This window comes from Eurypyga helias, unplaced genomic scaffold, assembly GCF_000690775.1.
Source record: "Eurypyga helias isolate BGI_N326 unplaced genomic scaffold, ASM69077v1 scaffold18978, whole genome shotgun sequence".
In the NCBI taxonomy this organism is placed as follows: Eukaryota; Metazoa; Chordata; class Aves; order Eurypygiformes; family Eurypygidae; genus Eurypyga; species Eurypyga helias.
In genome coordinates, this window is record NW_010267756.1 from 3,471 (window position 1) to 23,903 (window position 20,433).

Sequence of the window (20,433 nt, forward strand, 5' to 3'; positions counted from 1 at the left end):
TTCAACACATCACACATATTTCCAAGTGACTTCTCAAGCAAGCAGAAGATCTTTCCTCTTTCTCTCTCTCTCAGTTCAGAAGAGCCTCTTCTTTCATAACATTACTGTGAACCTGAAATCTGCCATATCTATTTTTTCCACCATTTGATGAGAAATTCAAGCCAACTTTTACCTGCTTGCAGCATGCAATGCTAGAATGGAAACAGCAAGGCTTGTCAAGCCAATGACTGCATTTAACATGTTGCTTGTTTCTCCCTCTTCTTGGAGAGATGTACAAATGAAAATTCAAGAGATCAGAATAAAAATGAGTGGCTAGATAGAGGGTGGCATTAGCAAAAACATAGGAAAGGACATTTTGTTCATGTCACAAGATCTATTTTTAAGAGCTTGTTGTATGTTTCATGTCATAAAATCACATCTGGGATTAATTTTTGTAGGAAAAAATAATGCCCATGCCCACTGCAGAGAGCACCAAAATAGTCCACTCCAGCCACTTCAGACAGGATGTATGGAAACAATCAGCATTACTCTGAGGTAAGAACAAATAGAGGCAACTATCTGGTGACGCAGAATAAAGAGAGAGAAGAGCGGGATTTTGCTCAAGTAGATTGAAAAAGCCAGTGGCATGGAAGGATTATTAGAGATGATAGAAGTGGTAATTTGTTTGACCGAGTAACTGCTCTAAATTGGTCACCATCCCTTTGAATATGCATATCCTGTTGAATGTTTCCAGTAACTCTCCTGGAAACAAAAAAAAAAACGTGTTCAGATCTCCTGGGAAGGGGGGGTGGTGGTGGTGAGACTCTTTACTACTGAGGCAGAGGCGGGAGGTCAGATGCCATCAAGTGCTTTAAAAACACGCTCTCTCTTCATCTGGCAGGAACATCTCAAAACGATTGTGTTTTTTCTATGTAGAGCTCTAATTAAAGGCCTACGTTTCAATTAGTCGCTTGTTTTCCTGGCCTATAATGTTAAACGTCAGTCAGAACATTTTGTTTTAAGCAGAAAGCTCACCCGTAAGGGCCCAGCCAGTATATATACTGCTCTGAGATGTTTTTAGTTATAGATGAGGTGTGATTTTAAAAATGTATATGAATGAAACATCCAGGTCCTACTGCATTTTGATTTAATGCAAGTGTATGACCCACCTAGATGTCCTCAAAGTGTCTCAAAGGGCAAGATGTGGTAACTGCGCTTCAAATTAGTTTTCAAAGATGAGTGGTCAACTTTGTCAGAACATTTTCAAATGTATTTTTAAATAGACATGTTCTGATTCCAGTGTTATCTCCTCGTGGAGTCCCGCCGAGCTAACCCCAGTCACATTCAGCCTAGTGCGCCTACCAGTCCTTCTCAAGCATTCCACCTCTGTTAATGGGACACGAAGTGTAGGCATGATGCATCCAGCAGCCAAGTTCTGCTGATGACCAGACGTTAACTTCAAAAATGAGCTAGTAAATTGTGTACACACAACTGGGAAGGAGCCTTTTTTCCCTGATAAATGTTATTCAGGCTCAGGTGTCAGAGGGACCTCATCTCTTCATCCAGTCTTTTGCAGCACTTCTGCCATGGGTTATCCTGGGAAAAAACCTCTTTCCAAGGAAAAGGTAAAACCTCTTTCCAAGTCTAACCAGGGAGGTGCCTGATGGAATGATGATGTGGCAACATGTGAGGGAGACTTTATCACCTCATTTCCCAAAAGCCTCTCTGCCCTTAATTTCCTTTCCCTGGTTCTTCCCTCCACTGAAGGTTATCTGACCATGTGGTCAAGATAATAGCTCAAGAATAATTTACAAGCACCATTACAGCAGGAGAGGGGCAGGTGGGCGAGATGCTGTAGCTGTCCTTCAGGTTAATGCATACTGCTTTGAGAGATCACAGCCCAACTTCACTGACACGGCGCTTTATCTGAGGAATAAACAGAAATCCAAGTAGGGCTGCAGTTTCTCTCATCTTTCTCCATTGCTGGGCAGGCTTTTCTAAGAAATGTTTTTTACAGAGTTAAATGACACAGTAACTGAGAAATATAATTTTATTATTAGAATGTTTATATTCTAAAAACTTTTACCTGGGGTTACAGTACCATCCAATCTCTAATTAATTAACCTGGTGTTTGTTCAGCAAGTAACTGTAACTTAGGCATTTAAAAGTCTAAGAACATGCAACTTTCACTCTCTTCTTCTCTTCCTCCCCAAAAGGACAATTTATAGTTGAGATTCTGGAGCAATAAATAGTAAAATAAACATCTAATTTGTGAACTAGTAGTTGCACTTAACTTTGGTGACTAACAGAGTAGATAGGCATTTAAAAATAAAAATATTCTTTCAGTGTCAAGTGGAAAAGGGAATGGATGAATATATTTTACTTTTTTATCTTTCTAAAGTTTATTATCTTCAAAAAGGGTCATCTTTTCAGGTTTGTAAAAGGATGTGGGAAGCAACAAAAAAAACCCCAAGGATGTTTCCATTTTGTGGCTTGCCTAAGAAAGTTGTGATAACACATGATCTGACCAAAACCCATGCAACACAATTAACAACTCCTTTTCACCACACACAATGCCGAGCATAAGGCCAAGTGGGGCCTTGTGACGTAGTTAAATAAATATTATAATGTCATTACAACCTAAATACCTGAATTGGTTTTACACTGTGACGTTCTACTGAAACAGTGTTGAGAAACTTTAAACATGTATCTGATTGTTCCATATACACCATTCAAAATAAAAGTGAGGAATAATACTCTTTCTTCACTCTGCTACTTTCTGGGAGCTCTGTACACTGACAGATGTATGACATCTGCAGTTACCTGATCCTACCTGATTGATTGGTCATCTTCTGCTTTAAAAATATTGCAACTCAGGTGCTTATTGCAGCAGTAATCATAGTGATACACTGTCTTTAAATACTCAGTTCTGCTTACAGTCATAGGTATAAAAAATGAAAAACATTTTTCACAAATCTTTGTACACATACTGTAAAAATCACCTTCCACGTAAACAATTTACATCTGTTATGAGCGTTTAAAAAATAAATTACACAGACTTGTCTCACCTATCTTTTTTTTTTCTTGAGAAAACAAATCTCATGAGTAACATCGACAGGATGTTCATATCTGTAAACATGGCATGAAGATTCATGTTACCAAAAAACTGTACACACAAAAAATCATCTTGATAAATATTCTGATAAATAAGGATCCTTTTAATTGGCACAAACCAATGTTAACACACGTGTTCCCATCCTGCAATCATCTCTAACTTCCTTGTTCTTGGATTTTTGGTTGAAATTCAGGGATCTCTCAGCCCTGTAAAGATTCTTCAGAGATAAAAATGTGAAGGATTTTGGTTATGATCATAGGTATTTTTGGCCTCTCATGCCTAAAACCAAGCGCAGGCATTCAACCTGGTGCCATGCAACGTTAACACGTTGCTTCAGCCTTTCACTTGCTGCGCCACAGCCGATAACCTGCTGCTGGCACTTGGTATGGAAATTTCTCCTCTGGCTCAACGTGGTCCGCGCTTGGCAGGGCTTCTGGTACCTGTTTTTTGCAGTACTGGCTTCTGGTCTTCTCACTAAGTGACACCAGAGGCTGGCATGTACAGCAAAGTCATAAAGCTTCTGGAGTTTAAAAGCTGTGCCTGAGGCACCGGAGCAGCCCAAACTTGGCCAAACAGGCAACGTTTAATGTATGCAGTAAAATATGGAAATGTGCCCAGCAGGTCTCAGGGTAGAAAGTCCAGGCTAGCAATCTACTGCTGTAAACAGCCTTCAAGAAACTCAAGCAGACCTTTTGCATCTAAGTATGTCTGTGCAGGTAACAGTTAATCAGTAATCTTATACCTACCTAAGCTGAAAAATTGAATATTTAGGTGCCGATTAAATGGATTCTTCTAAACTTCAGCAACAGCACTGATGGAAAATAAATTACCAAGCTACATGCTGCCACTAAAATAATTAACACACAGCCACAGTACTGCCCAGCAAGATAACTGCAGTTGTTTAAAATAAGCTCAAGAAATAAATAGATAGATAAATTAATAAATAGAGAAACCTTCATGTAAACTGAATAAAATGTCAGCTCTCTTAGAGCGCCCAAAGAGGGAATGGTGTTACTAAATAATATAAATCTTCCATACTGTATATATTTCTATATATTATATCCGATATGTTTTGGCATGGCCAGATGGATAGGAAAAAGTAGGATGACTAACTTCATTCAATATTTGTTCTGTTGCAGCCAAGCTCCTGTGTTACTATATACTGCTACCCATTCCTATAGCGGTTTGGCCTTTTTACCCATCTTCGATTTTGTGCTCACTTTCCTGGCAGAGCAGACTGGTTCACCTTTCTTTTGTGCTCTCCATATTTCTCTTGAGCAATCAACAGGTTCATAGAAGCACTTCACCGGCTGCAAGCTGTTTTTTTCATCCTTGGCTTTTTTCAACAAGATTCTTCCCTTTTGAAAGGAATGAGGCTTTGTGTCAGGGATGTTATACGAAGCGTGTTGACTTCCTCGGCTCCTGAAATTGATAATAGTGATTATTATATAACTATTATTCATTCTTGCAATGTGAAACATCCCCAAAATGTCCCAAACCCATGCATTTTTTAAGACAGAAATGGCCTTGTTTTACAGGACCAGGCTGTAAGTTAAAAACAGAGATGTATTTCTCACTACCCAAAAGCATCCCTCCCTATAAGAACTCCTGTATGTGTTATTGGTGGACTCGTCATGCATGTTCATCCACACTTTAATTCAGACAGCATTCTGCTGATTTTGGAGTGCTGAGACCTTACTGAGGCCTGTATTCTCATAACCTGGTGATCTACAGGGATTTTAAAAATGCACATGTTCACGGCAACCTTCTGCAAAGAATGCACATCCATGGTCTTTGGAAGACCACACAGCACCAGTAACGGCAGGAAGTGGGTGCAGGAAATGTAGGAACTTCCAGGTGGGAACTCAGTGCTGCCGTGGACTGTGGCTGCTACTAGCAGCCAGTAGCTCAGGAAACTCCATGCTTTGCCTTTGTGCTGGCCACCCATCTAGGGAAACTTTAGCTTTGCTTTTAGGCTTTGATTTGAAACAGGAGAATAGGAAAGGGGAACACAGAAATTGGTGGGAAGAAGAGTATGAAAGCTTAAAAGCCAAAGTAAGCTGAATTCTTTGTTCTCTTTGTGATAGTTCAGGCCCAGCAGGATTTGCTGAAATTGGTGAGCTCAGGTGGAATGATAGCACGGTGCGTGGTGCTGCAAAACCTGAACCATGCTCTCTGCTCTTAAATTTTACTATACTTTTCCACAGTTCACTAAGATCATTACAATCCCTTTTAACATAATCTTGAAATGTTTTACAGCAGATACATGTAGCGTAACAGCAGCACTATGAGCATAAGGCACCGGCTCATGTCTGCCCCGTTACTGTGACTGGAGTGAAGAACAGATGTGCTGATGTACAAGTCGATCTCTTAAGGGTTCCCACAGGGCTATTTTCCATAGCTCGTTATTTCTGGAAACCCTGTATCTGTAGTATTACTTCTCCTGGGAGTTAAACAATATTGCACACTTGACAAAGGCAGTTTTGGAAAAAGCTGTGGTGGTTCAAGCGCGTACAGTGCAAGCGGTCTCCTGCCCTTTAAAGACCAGAAGGGTGTCACGAAACCCTCTGTTGGTGGGAGGCACTGAGGGCCAGGTGACAGCACAGGAATCTAGCCTTACCTATAGAACAGTTTTACCTGGTTGGCAGCTTTGCCAACCAGACTTCACTATGGAGACGTTTTGGAGGGAAAATGCCGTGCAGGTCCAAGCTGGAGCTTGGGGATGCTGTGCCATGCTGGCCTGCTGCAGGCCTGGGCTCTGACCACTTGCTAGGGGCAAGAAATGACTTGTGTGAATGCACAAGTGTTGGCCATTCTGGTTTACGATCACTTCTTGGGCACCGTTGTTACAGCCCATTACTTAGTTGTTGTTAAAAGCTGTAGTGCCCTGATTTTCTCAGATGTTATGGTGAAAAAGTGACATCATTTATTTCCAAAGCGCATGCAGGTGTTCTTGCAGGTGATGTTAGTCTCTCCTCTGCTGCACTTAAGAACAACCCTATTCTTGCTGCATTTCACAAATATCAGGTATTTTTCAAGCCAGATCTCGTGATTTTGAGAGACCTAATTCTTAGCTTCTTCCCAATGGGAACTACTAAATTCTAGTTTTGAGCGTGTCTTTTCAAAGGACAAGTATATCAGTAGTTAAACAGAAACCTCTCAACAATTTCATATATGCCTTTGAACTCCTACTATTTATCAGCAATTAATGCGTTTTACCAAACTGCGTTATATTTAGACCAAAGACTTGTCAGTGGAAGGACTCATCTTACCAAGCCAGTGAATCCACTGGTTATATTTTAATTCCACTTTCCTTGATTCCAATCAAGTTAAGACATCTAGAAGCCTGAAAATTGTATACACAGTCAACTCAAAGTTTACTCTGGACAATCAAGTGTTTCCAGAATTTCAAATCAGTGGCAGAGGGTGGACAGCTGTAAAAGCTACGAAAATAAACAGTAGAAATTACAAAGCTAAAGCCCCATGCTTGGTAATTATTAACGCAAACACTGCTTATCAGCAAAAGGGTACTTGGCCAGTTGCCTGCTAGGACTAAGATATATGAAAACTAAAACCAACTCAAAGAGCAAAAAGTTCCTCCCTCCCCACCCAGTAGGCTCTACATTGGTTTTTTTAGTTTATTTTCCAGCCCATCCATCATGTGTCTCTCAGTCTCCCGGTAATTCTTGAACCCTTTGGTCAAACACAAACAAATCTGTCAGGGACGCAGAAGTCCCAGATCTGTGGTGATGCAACAGGTTTCATGGCAATGGGAAAAAGACCCAAACTTGTGCCCCCATTATGACGAGTTGCCCTGAGGAAGGATCCACTGCCTGATCCTTACTTGGCCAAGCCGCACGCGTGATGCTCCGAACCAGCCGCTGGAACCCATGACAGAGTCGTAAAGACATGGGAAACCAGCCTCAATTAGTTCTGCTGCTCCCAAGATAGCTGCCTGAGTAACCCGAGATGTTGTCAGCGCCTGTGCTGCTTTGTTGGGACACTTGTTTGTTTACACGTGATTTTTAAGTTGACAGTGTTACCGTCAGTTAGGAAATGACAACTGTCTCTCTTCTACCTACAGAATGTTAAAAATATTTTCAGACATTCATTTAACATAAAATTATTCTTTTTTTGTTTTTCTTTAAAGGGTATCGATTTTAGCTCTGATTGAGCAGAAAGCTGTTTTTCTTCTAGAACATGACATACATACAGATCATACTCAGGTGTAGAACTTGATCCAAACCCAACCTGATTCCGGCTTTTGAATAGATGAAATGTAAAAGCAGAAATGTAAGCACGTCAAGTTAGTACATTTAAGTAAGAGAAAAATAAAAAGATATACATACAGGCATCTGGGTTTCTTATTTAATGAAATGTCTGTAAACTGCAAAGAAAATAGAAACAGGTTATTAAAATTACTATTACAATATGAAGGAATTAAAGTACAGGATAAAATACATGCAGTCTTCAAAATCCATTCTCGCCCACTGTTAAAGCTGGAAGAATATTCGTGAACGAAACTGAAACAAAAACCTTTTAAATATTATTACTCCTCCAACTTATTGCATCTGTTTCTTAAAATTTGTTACGTGTGAGTTAGTGGTTGGATCTTCTCCCCACGATTTTTATCGTAACTATAATCACAAGTAAATCCCTGAAAGCGTGGGCTGAACAGAGATCTTTCACACTGGATTAAACAGTAAGGATACAATGAGAAGTAATTATTGTGTTCAAGATAATTAATAAGGGGCAGTGTCTGAATAAGCTGCATTAAATTAACTTTCTCTCAGAGTTTTTAATTTTGCAGTGATACATTTCCTTTACACAAGAGGCTGGGCAACTCCAGCTACGAGCCCTTGGCTCTGCCTACAGCCTCACTCAAGAGCAGAAGGTGAGAACGCAAGTGTTTCTCTCCTTTCCCACCCCAAATCCTGCCACCAGTTAGGGACAACATAGCCTCAGTGCCAGCACAACTTTGCATGACTTCATTTTTAACAACAGTTACTTTGTCTAGTCCTTCTTTTAGTGGGGGTCAGGAAAGGAGGTGTTTAATGCCAGCTCAGCCTAACTCGGGCTGGGTACTAAATCAGTTCCCGGCACTGATCTCCCATCAGAGCTACCAGACTGAGCCTTTGAACAGCATTTAATGAAGTCACTGAGCCAAGCAAGTCAGATCTGGCATCTGAAAATGATTATGTTCTTGTAAATGTTCCCTCTGTCCGTGGTATTATCCATACTTTGCAGATGGATTTTTGCCCAGCCTAACTTTGCTTGTCATCTGTCTTGGATGGAGTCTGGAGCCATCTCATGGTGTGCTTTGCTGTAATTACCTCCTGAAGGTCAGGCTGGTCAATATTTGGATGGATGACTTTAGAGGAATGCTGAAGTCACTCAGAAAGCAGGGCAGCTGCCTCAAAAATTAGTGCCTTCCCCAAGGGACACTGCTGAGCCAGGGAACCCAGTAGATGTCTCAAGAGCAGGGAAGATGATTTAATACTGAGGCCCACATTTACAGTCCCCCTCAGTGTTCTCACAGACACCGTTTGAGATGTCCTGCACTAGATTTCAGCACATCGACATTTATTTGGGTCTTGCCTAAGGCTCTGTGTCTTCCAAGTGGCTATGGGAAGCTTTGCTTTCCATCCTTAACATACCTGTTCAGTGCTATGCATGCCCAAATGCCTTTCCTGTCACCTCCCAGGATGAGCAGTTACTTAGCATGGGCAGCACGGGGTATTCATTTAAACTGAAATGTTCTTTGGAAGTCACGTGGATAAAACCTGCCATAGAAATGTAATGCGTTGTATGGAAATACTGACTTTAAGTGTTAGTAATGAGGGCTTTTAGAGAAATCATGTATTTTAAAAACCAATGTTCAGACAGCTTTGGTTTCTAACCTGTGGGGGACAGGCCTGCTGGAACCCGTTCACCATTTCTAAGTCCCGTGATAGGTAACTACGGGAAGCAAGCTGACTTGCCAGCAGGCTGACATGTCCTCTCGATCCACATCTTCCTGAAAATCTTCAGACATCTCCAAAAAACTGCCAAGTCACTAAGTGACATAAAGTAAAGTGTTTTTTGAAAAGGTAACAGCAGCAATAGCCAAAGCTGGGGAAAAAAATTAAGTATCTGGCAAACATTTCGTTATTCTCTCTTCTCCCTCTGCCATCTTTGGCTATTGCTGCTCTTAGCACTCCCTGCTCCCCTTACCTGATGTGAAGAGGCGGTTTAAAACATAAACAAAACATCGTTAAAGAAACATTCTATGAATCCAGATCTGTCTGGAATATGGATTAGCCTGTCCCACTGACCCCACCTGTATACAAATTCAATTGCTTTCCGTCCGGTGGTGGGTGACAAAGAAGGGAAAAACTTTGCTGGCTTACCACGTGCTCGCTGACGTCGGTGTGGTTGCACACCATCTGCTGATTTTGGTAATATTCTAGCTGCCTTTCTGCCAGATCCACGCGCTGCAACAGGTTCTCAATGAAGTGCTGAAGCCTGGCTTTTCCCCGCACTTCTTTTTCTGCTGCTTCTTCCAGGAAGTGGTTGAAAGTAACAACTTCTCTGCAAGACAGAAACATTGCAAAGAGGCCACATTTAAATAATCATAGAATCATAGAATGGTTGGGGTTGGAAGAGACCTTAAAGATCATCTAGTCCCACCCCCCCTGCCATGGGCAGGGACACCTTCCACTAGACCAGGTTGCTCCAAGCCTCATCCAGCCTGGCCTTGGACACTTCCAGGGATGGGGCATCCACAGCTTCTCTGGGCAACCTGTCCCAGGGCCTCACCACCCTCTCTGGGAAGAACTTCTTCCTGATATCTAATCTAAACCTCCCCACTTACAATTTAAACCCATTACCCCTTGTCCTGTCACTACAGGCCCTTGAAAAAAGTCCCCCCCAGCTTCCTTGTAGCCCCTTCAGGTACTGGAAGGCTGCAATAAGGTCTCCCCGGAGCCTTCTCTTCTCCAGGCTGAACAAGCCCAACCCTCTCAGCCTGTCCCCATAGCAGAGGGGCTCCAGCCCTCGGAGCATCATAATAGGAAGGGCCCGGGTGTCGCCGCTGTCAAAACATTACTGCTGCTTCTCCTGTTGTTCGTGGTGACAGCCCAAGGTGGCTAATTACTGTTCTTCATCTATATTCAAAGATTTCAATCTTTTTGTGGATGCAAGGGAAACCTGAATGCTGAATTTAGGCTTATAAGCAGTGGGTTTGGGTTATTTTGTCACATTATTGGGTCTCTTGGAAATAGTCCTCAGTGGTCCACAGGGTAGAAATGTCATTATGCACCACCTCTCAAGGTATCTGGAGACAGCTACAGCCACTTTTATCTTTTTTTTTTTCCTTACCCATGTTAATATCAGCCTTGAAACATGACGAGAAATGGATGAACCCCCACTTTGTCTTCCCAGTTCATCACAATCTCACAGTGGTAGTTTAATGTTGCTGAGGTGGTTCCTAACCACCTAAGAGCTACTGTGGCCATTAAACTTCATTGTGGCTGCAATCCTGCAAGTACGTCAAAGCGGAGTGTTACGTTCTGGGGCTAGTGGAAGCACGGGAGAGTAACAGATAACCTACAGGTTACAGGCCAAGGAGTATGTGCGTGGGAGGAGCAAGTTTTAGATCAGGAGTTTAAAAATGTTTCTTGTCTGGTAACACAACTGGAAGAAACGGCACCACTGACGGTGCAAGGCCCCAACTCCGTGCCAAGACACAGCTCATTTTGAAGTGCCCTGCATACTATCAGTTTACTATCTGTAATCGGGCCACCATTCGGACCTCTGATATCAGAGGAGTTTCTGTGTGGGAGAAGTTTGGTTACTGAAACATGTATTACCAAAAATGGCAAATCTGAGCATGTTGGACCTCCCCGGTTAATAAATGCCTGGATAAACAGCTCTTGCTCTGCCAATGAAGCCATGTTAATTTTGGCTTTGTACAAAACTGAGGGGGTGGGAGCTGGGGGAGCCAATGCTTGCCAAACGAGAAAGGCCACGAGTGCTTGGTAGAAATACACTGCCTGAGGAAAAAAAGTGTTTTAAGCAGAAACTGGGAAACAGTTTGTAGCAGAAATAACCTTTCAAAGCTTAGCTTGTTTATAACGAATCCAAAATTTCTCTGCATCCAATTGGTTTAGCTCAGTATAGTTGTTTTAACAGTGAGCTGGTTTGCGCTAAGAAGAGTTAGGCAGGAGTAGTCAGCTATGGCAATTCACCATGTAGGATTCAGGCTGTGTCTGCCAGCTCTATACCACAGCAGAGTGCAGCGAAAGGCTGTTTACATGGCAGATATAATGGTAGGAATGAGGTAAAAGCAAGCATGGATTGCTTGGATGAAGAACATCAATGAACATTAGTTTATATTAACTTAGCCACAAAAAAACACAAGAAACAGAGGTACCTTGTTTGTTAAGTTCAGCTAATCCATTCCTTTCCAAGACTCTCTACAGTTTCTGGGATTATTAGCTTGCCCAGAGCAACCTCATAATAAAGAGCCACTGAGGAATGCTTAGGAAGAAGCCAATCTAAACTCATTAAGGACAATTTTAGGGCTTTATGCTCACTGCACTTACAGCACTGTAACTTCTTTGATTTCATGATGCCACTCTGGCTTTTTGTTAGTGTAGGAGCAACCTGAAGCCTCCATCAGGCTCCTCTTTTACAGTGGACAGGAAGCTCAAAAGGATAGAAACTCAGCAGCTTGGCTACAAATCCCTGACCCTTTGGGAAAGGAAGGAAGGAAGGAGAACTGCGTGTGGCCTGTCAGACTGCTGGCCCCCCAAGGAGAATTTTGGAGGAAGATTTTTTACTCTCCTCCCACTATGAACAATAGGGAAATGGCTCAAAGAACTCACGTAGCTTCCTGCAGCCACCGTTTATCTGTTTAATTGCCTTTCTTGTCTCCTGTTGTTTGCCCAGACTTTTTCTAAGCCATACCAATGACCCTCGCCCTTCAATTCTGTTTCTAGATATCTGTGATGATATTTTGCTTATGTTCTTTAGTTTGCTTTAAATTTATTTCTCCAGGCCTCTGACAAGTTTTTTGAGATTATGTGATAAGATTTCTATCTTTTACTCTCTGCTCTTCTGCTTGCGGAAAGATGGATGTTCACAGAGGTCGGGTGCTGCTCCTTGTAAAGTCAGGGGGAAGCTGAGCCCGTGAATATTGTGGGGCCCAGTTGTTAGAGGCCTAAACCAGAGCAAGAGCAGCAAGGACCCGCTGGGCCCTGTGTCTTGACAGAACAGCTTTGTCAGCAATGCTCACCTGAAACAAGAATCGTTTGTTAAAGCCTGGCTCAGACCTGATGCATTGCCTTTTCTAATGAAAGGTCTCTGCTACCCTGCGCTGCCTATTCTACATCTGGAGCACTGCTGCTACTTTGAGAAAAGGTTATGTAGAGTTATTAACTCCCCTTGTGAACTCCTCTGCTCTCACCATCACCTTTCCCACTCTGCTCTGCTGTTTGCTCTCTGCCCGCAGCCTCCTGCCCCTTTTCACTCACTGCACCCTGGCACTCGCTGTAGCACGGTAAGCTCCAGATCCTGCCACTAAATTTTCTGAGTGGAGTAGATGATGCTCAGTGCAGCTCAGATCTCTGTAAATTTCCGTAATGGACAGCAGAGTGATCTCATCTGTTTGCTCATAGTTTACTATACTGATACTAAGATATATTTATAGCAAAACATTTTGTTAAAGGGCTGTAACTGGGCAGCAAGCAGAAAGGTGGGTTTCTTGCTTTGCCTTGGGTGCTCTTGTCAGACAAAACCTTTCAGGAAGAGGGACCACTGCTACTGCCCAGAGAGCAGACAGCACCTCAAACTACCAGCAGCTTGTGGAAACAGGGTGAGGCAAGAGAGAGGGAAAGACAAGGGCAATGCAGCCTGGGAGGTGTCCAAGAGGAGCTGGTGGTGCCCGTACTGCCAGAGATGAGCTCTTCCCAGAGCCAGAGGAGTCCGGGGCAAATTTATTGCAGTGCAGCAGGAAACTCAGAGGTGCTCAGCTGAAAAAACAACTGCAGTGGAAAGGACTCACTGTAGGCAAGAAAGACTTGCAGCCAAAGCTTTCATTTTAATCAGGGAGTTAACCTGTTACAGTTAACCAGACTTAACTAGTTTGGTGTTTTCCATTCCAACGGCAGCCTAGCTGCCCTCATCGAAAAACTAAAGATAGCCTGCCTTGAAACTCAGCCTGAAACCTTCTTTATGGAGGCTATTGTCATGAAACAGCATGAGATGTGGTAAATAAAGTTATAAATCATAGACTGACTAGGTGACATTTGTTCTGCCTTTGCCACCAGATTATAGTGTTCCTTGCAAGGCCTAGTGAGCTGCAGTTCTTATTTACCAGAGCAGTTGCTGGCATGTGGACCCTGCACATACATACCCTTAGTGTTTGTATGGCTTTCAGCAGTTCAGCATGTGATGCAGAGGTTGGGACGGCTCCAGCTCCGTAACAACTGACAAGAAGGGCTAATGATTGCCCCCACTGCAACCAAGCCCTCCTACGGATGCCTAATACTGGTCCCAGGACTACTTACAGCAACTTCAACACCTGCAACTGCTCTGTAGGTGGAGACAAGCATAAGGCTCTATGCAGATTCTGCACCCAAGCAGCAAATCCCTTCAGAGAATTGCATTTGGAATAACTGCCTAAAATCAACAGAAAACCAAATGTTCGGGTATTATTTTACCTGAAGATGGAAAAACTCCTACTACAGTAAGATGTAAAGTGATTTACTGGTGAAAATACTTAACATATGTACATTCATCCATCATCCCATTGGTGTTATTCCCTGAAGGCTGCTATCTGTTATTCATTAGGTCGTGGTTTCACATTCCCACACCACTATTAGCACATTCGATCTAAGAGGTTCACACCTCCTCCCCTCAGAAAGTTACTGTCCTACCAGTTGCAATCAGTCAGTGGGCTGTGCTCTAGCACTGAGCCCTGAACTTATTGGGGTGACACTGTGAAGATTAAAATGCTTTATTTCACAGAGCCATTCCGTGGGATGGTCATGCTACACTTGAACCAACGCGGCTGGTGGGGGAGTAATCTTTCAAGTGGGAAGATGAAAGGAAACAGGGAAGAGGGAGTGGGACCACCTGAAACAGAGTGGAAGAGTAATGTGCAGCTGCAGTTGTATTCTACTTAAAGCAAAATCAAAACTTTCGTTATACAACTGAAATTTTTATTTTCAAGGAAAGCTGTTGTTTTAAAGCATAAATTGCAGTGATCACTAAAAGCCAACTCTTAATTCTATTGTTTACATGCTACTTGCACAGATAATTCCATTAATTGCAAAATTAAGGTGAAACCACCGGCAAGAAGAACTACTCCCCACCACAGCTATTGCCAAATAGCCCTTGCATTCCAGGCTATGCCAGAGCAGAGGCATGACCAGACAGTCTCAAAACAAGTGCACTAGACTGGTTAAAGAAATTATTGCCAGAGATATGGCAACGTACTACATTAATACTTTTGCCCTATAATTAGGGACAAAGTGCAAATGTGTAAGCCACCACTGAAGGTAGCTTCCAGTTGAGGACCATAACTGCAAATGCTTACCCTGTTTGGACCTACTGAAAATCAAACTCTACCACTTTCATTTTCTTACGTAATTTCCAGAAACAAGCCTCTCTGTGTCCTCCAGAAGTTAACTTCATAGCTGGTTTTACTTTCAGTGGGTTTCTTAGTATCTTATTTGAAACAATCTTCCTACCTTTGGGCAGGCTTCTGTCTCATCTTTCAGATCACAGTACTTGCTCTGAGCTGCGTTCTCTCTCATCAAACATTGAATAATCCCTTTTGGGGCACATTTTCTAATTAAATCATTCCTTTGCTCAGCAGCTCTGCTGAAAGCTTAACTCTGTAGCCATCATTCATCAAAACTGTCCAGGGCCCAACTGAGGGAGGTTAGTGAACTGGATCTTTGGTAGCTCTGCCTGCCTCTCTGGAACATCCAGTTTATGTTTTTTCCTCCCCAAATAATAAGAAAACCCTCTGGCCTTTCTACATATGAGAGTAAGTGACACAAGAGTGACTGCTGTCAGACTTTTCTGTGCTTAGAGTAATACTACTTCAACTATGTCTTAATACAGTTAGTGCAGCGCTTCCACCTGTCCCACCCCTCAACACAGTCAATCTCCACAAGGGCATCACACTAGCGTAACAGCATGTACCCATGTGCATATCAGGACAGCTATTTTTGTAAGGGCACAAAAATAAAATTTAACTAACGATACCTTCACTTTATTACTGCCTTTGTTGGACTATAGGCTTTATTTAAAACAAACAAAAAATAACCTTATTGACCCTACAAACTCTTCAAAGCAGCCCTGTGCCTGCTGGTGGCCTAAACCAGAACTTCCTCTCTCATTGAAATGAGAGGTCACCGTAAAACTTCATAGTGCTGTCATTGGAAATCAGTGCTTGGATTAGCAACAACCACGTAACTGAGCAGAATTTACCCCCTATACAGTCATGAAGTTACAGACTTGCTGCTTGCTTTGCAGAACACATCAGAGGAGCATCACCACTTGATGGATCACAGCTTTTACGTGCCTACCTCACATGCTTGGTCCAGGCAAAGGGCATACAGGCTTTTACAGCTAGAAGAGAGAGGTAGCAATGAAATTCCACCAAGTCAAAGTGACCTCAGGTCCACCCCCACTGCTGAGGGCTGCCAGAGCAGTGCGATACCTGTCTTCGCTAGGCTGGGCACAAAGGAAAGATATAAGGCCTGGAAGAGCTCCATTTCCTTATTCAGGAAATTCAGAGTCCACACAAAGAACTTAAATCTCACCTCCCTAAGCCTTCTTGGGGCTTCCTAACCAAATTTCTCTTGCTAATGCACATTTTTCCTCTCCTTTAACTTTCCTGTTTGACTTCACAATCAGATCAAAAATCAGAGCCATTACCCAAAGTGCAATTGTAGTGTTATTTTCCATCATCTTCTTGTGTATATCCTTCTAAAGAGAAAGGTTCTTAAATACTCAAATTTGGGCCTACTATAAACATCTGTCACTTCTTTATCAGAACACTTACTTTTTCAAGAGTGACTTGAATGGATCCCCATAGAAGTCTTCAGCTTCTTCTCTAGAAGAGCCTTCAAAGAATAGTTTTTGTGACCTTATCCAAGGTTTGGTTAAGAATTTATTTCTCTCTTTTGGGTAGTTTATGGAGTTGTTTTTTTGGGAGGTTTACCCTCAGACTGATGTAGAGTATAGCCATACCTCAGTCCCTTTGAGATCTAGAAGTGTATATTGATTATAAACCCTTTCTTGTCTTCACGTGCACCATATCCCATGACCTCTGGTAGTAGTGACTACCATTCAGAGACCAAGGGAAGACTGGTTTCCTTTACTTCCTTAGAAATATAGTAAGGAAGTGTTTCAGGGAAGAAAGTTTTCTTTTTCCTTCTACATGGAGGAAAGACAAGTTTTCAGCTACAGTAGCTCAATATCAATGCTAGTTTGGGGAAAAGTTATCCATATTTACAAGACCGCTCATGAAAAAAAAAAAAAATCCAGAGAAACTGATGAAAGCATTAATTTCTGAAGGTCAGCAAGTTATCAAAACAGTCCCCAGGGGCTGACTTTGACTTTTACACAATCTGCAGTAAGAACTCCTGCTTCTGCAATTTCCATTAAGCAGTCTGGTTTGGATTTCTAATCACCTGGACTTCTTCCAAAAATCAAAGTCAAAGTTGAGATCCTCTTTTTTTTTGAAGGAGAAAGTCTTTTCAGCACACCAAATAAGTTTTTGAACACATGAAGGACTGAATACGTAGACAGGTCTCAGAATTTAATCACAGTCCATGAGAAAACCAGACAAGTGACACCTATCAATGTCACAAATACCCTTTCTTCTACCCTCTACTAGAGCACGCCATCCAGAGCCTCCCTGCTGCTGCCACAAAGCTAAGTGTCCCAGACATTTTTAGGGGTTCAAATCTGAAAAGCTGCCCTTAGAAGTACCAGTCCTGATTTTACAAGGCACTGTTCATACCCATCTTCCTTCTCAATCTGCCATTTATATAATGACCTTTTAATTGGAGAGCCATGCAGTGCTTTTTTTCTATGGCACTATCCCTTGTTATCCCCCAAGACAAGAAATGCAGGAACCATCTGAACAAGAGAAGAATAACGTATTTTCAGTTTTTCCAAGGTGAACTCTAACTATTGTTACACCCTGCCTACACTCCCAGGCTCCTCAGAGTACCTTCACAGTGACTTCTAAGAGGCAATGCTATGGGGCTAGGTACAGGCACATGCAAGAACATACCACTGCTCCCCTTTTTCCCCCTTCAGTACTCTGGGCTGATATTCTTTCATCCTACCACTAGCATGCATTAGGCCCATTCACCTTTAGAAATTAACACACCACTCTCTAATGCCTATTCACTCATTCCTACTGCTGCTTTTGCTTCCAAGTTTGTCTTTACTAAAGGCTGAAGCAAGCTAGCACTAATCCTAGAAGAGCAATACCCTGGGTACTCAAGTCACATCTCTTGTGCAGTTGCCTCTTTTGGTTAGTGTTTGTAACTTAATAACCCCAGTCTTCCCTGTAACACTGACTTAGGAGCCATCTCCTCATCTGCTTACACATCCAACCTCCTCCTTTACAAATGGCTGGAATTATAACAGCAAACATCTGAGCTCCTGCCCTGTTCCCAAGCCTGGCAATGTCCTAGTAGGAAGGACAGCATTTCTCCAGTTCCCTCATTGCGTGTTCAGCCTTTTGACCTCAGATCCACCTGTCACTGCTGCTAGTAAGCAGCCTCCCAAGGTGAAAAGCAGCCTCTTCCTTGCACAGTTAAAAAGTGCCACTTTTGCCATCTTGTTCTTTTCACAGATCGGTGTCCTTCGCCATCCTCCCCATCTCATACCCATTCTTCTACCCAGACAACTATATAGACCCTTCCTCTATTTCCACAAGTTCTTTTCTTCTGCAGAATTCTGGTTTTGCTCCACTGAATGGTTTCTGCTTTCTCCTGGCAGTCATGTTTTTCCTGTGCATGTCAAGCCTTGAATTTTAAAAATACAGTCTGCATTTAGTTTGGGGTAAGATTCATCCCACTTAACTTTAGACACCTGAAGTTCAGCATCTAGCCTAAGACAGCTGCTTACCTGAGGTCCCCCTCACCTGCAGAGGGAGGAAGGACCTCCACAGAGCAATCCCACCCCCAAGATATTTTTCCAGAATACGTAGTATGACTCACATTGTGAAAGAGCCCCTGAGGGGAGTCTTGCTAGATGGAAATACCAGACCTGCTCCAAACTGTAATGTATCCTCATGGCCTCCTTCCAGCACACTTTCAAATCTGTCTCAATTCCACTGTCTTTAGCTTCATCCCGAGTCCTTCAACCTTCTCTTCCCTGAGGATCACCTGATATTTCAAAAATCAGAGGTTCTGTTGAATATCCCTTCAAAGAAGACACGCACCCCAAAGGCTCAAATCCCACCACCTTTGCTGTCCCCTCTTCTGGGAAATCTATAGCACTGCCTCAAGATAGAGGACTAGTACTGATATAGGTGCCATCATCGTCTCTTCTTTCTAGTCCTCAGACTACAGGAAGGAACGATGAAAGCCCTCCAAACTTCCTACACTGAACTCCCACACCACCTTCCTTATTTCTTCCAAGATCAGCGTCATGGCAACTAGCACATCTCATCTTGCCTTTGTAAGCTGATGAATTGGTTTAGAGGCACTCCATCACCAAGGCTCTTTATTTGCATTCCTCTAAAATAAGTTGTGTTGCTCCGAGAAGCCTGAAAGGTTTCAGCAAGTGCTGAATAAACTAAGTAGTTCATGTATAAATAATATATCAGCTATCACTACATTTTTAATGGATGCATCATGAACATATTTTTAGATGGCCTAGGTTAGTCAGAACAACTCTGGCATCAGCTTCCCACTCCCATATAAGCAATTCCAGTCTCACAGGTCTGTGTCCATCTAACAGACCTACTTGGACGTGGTCTTTTCAGTACTGTTAACAACACAGCTCTGCTGCTACACGAGTGGGAGACCACCCCACTCCACAGCCAGCCTGTTGGCCACAGTCGGATGACTTTGGGAAAAGGTGCAAGTTGGTACTCTTAGATGCAGGGAGGTTTAGATTGGATATCAGGAAGAAGTTCTTCCTGGAGAGGGTGGTGAGGCACTGGGACAGGTTGCCCAGAAATGTTGTGGATGCCCCATCCCTGGAAGTGTTCAAGGCCAGGCTGGAGGTGGCTTTGAGCAACCTGGTCTAGTGCAAGGTGTCCCTGCCCATGGCAGGGGGGTTGGAACTAGATGATCTTTAAGGTCCCTTCCAACCCAAACCATTGTATGATTCTATGCTTCCTCCAGCACTTACCCATCCATCTCTTCTTAAAAAGATGACGGATTAGAGGTGTCAGTGTAAATCAGATTACACGCTGATGACAGCTCCCACTTGTCCCATGAAACCAGGGGCACAACACAGGCCCTGCAGAGTGCTAGTCACTGGGGAGCCACGAAAGCCATCTGCTCAGGGAGCTGTCCCCTGTGAGGCAGGGGCCATGGTCACACGGGCTATGACTCTAGAAGGACAGTGATCGGAAGCTGCTGAGCACCAAGCAACTGACCCATCCCCTCTCTCTCTCCTTGAAGGCTTTCAGCTCTCGCCTCCCCACTTACTCCTCTTTCCGGTGAAGCTCCTCCTCGGACTCGGTGAGGCGCTGCTTCAAGGCTGCGATCATCTCCACCGCCACGTCCACCTGCCTGCTCAGGGCCCGCTCCCGCCGCTGCACCTCCTGCTTCTTCTGGGACAGCTGCACGAAAGCTGCCCGCACCTCCAGCAGCTCCGCCGTCTTCTGGGCCAGCTCTTTGGTAAGCCTGTCGATTCGCTTCTCGATCGTTTTGTCCACTGCCTCGACCATCCTGTTAAACTTTTCTCTGACGTGTGCCTCAAAGGAGGCTTTGGAGTCAGCGGCCGGGAGGCCAGGTTGAGGGATCTGCTCGCTGGGAGAGTCAGCCGGCACATAGTTTGCCACGTAGGAGACGGGCCGCTCGGCTTCCACCTCCAGAGGCTGCCCGCGCTTCCCGCTAACGCAGGAGGCATCGCAAAAATTCAGGTAGGAGCCTCTGTGCTCCGTGGGGCCGCCGGGGCTCCCCAGGCTGCCCTGGGCAACGGGCTCCGGCGGGGAGAGCAGCTCCGCGTCCTTCAGGGGCGAAAACAGGCTGCTCTTGGTCAGGAGGCTCCTCTCGTCGTAGCTGTGGCTGTACTCCAGGTGCGCCCGAAGCGAGGAGAGGCTCCGGAACCGGCTGCGGTCGCCGCATCGCGGGCAGCGGAAGGGG

The 20,433-nt window shown here is 43.6% G+C and overlaps 1 protein-coding gene across 1 annotated transcript; it reads right to left on the bottom strand.

Annotated features, from left to right (window-relative positions):
• Positions 1 to 4,269: 4,269 nt before the first annotated feature.
• Positions 4,270 to 20,429, bottom strand: ZNF365 (zinc finger protein 365; the record flags this gene model as incomplete). Its single annotated transcript, XM_010157553.1, has 4 exons — positions 4,270 to 4,516; positions 7,444 to 7,481; positions 9,484 to 9,664; positions 19,774 to 20,429. Coding segments are annotated over 4 exons (1,122 nt in total), but the record flags the coding sequence as incomplete, so codon positions are not given.
• Between the last annotated feature and the right edge of the window lie 4 nt (positions 20,430 to 20,433).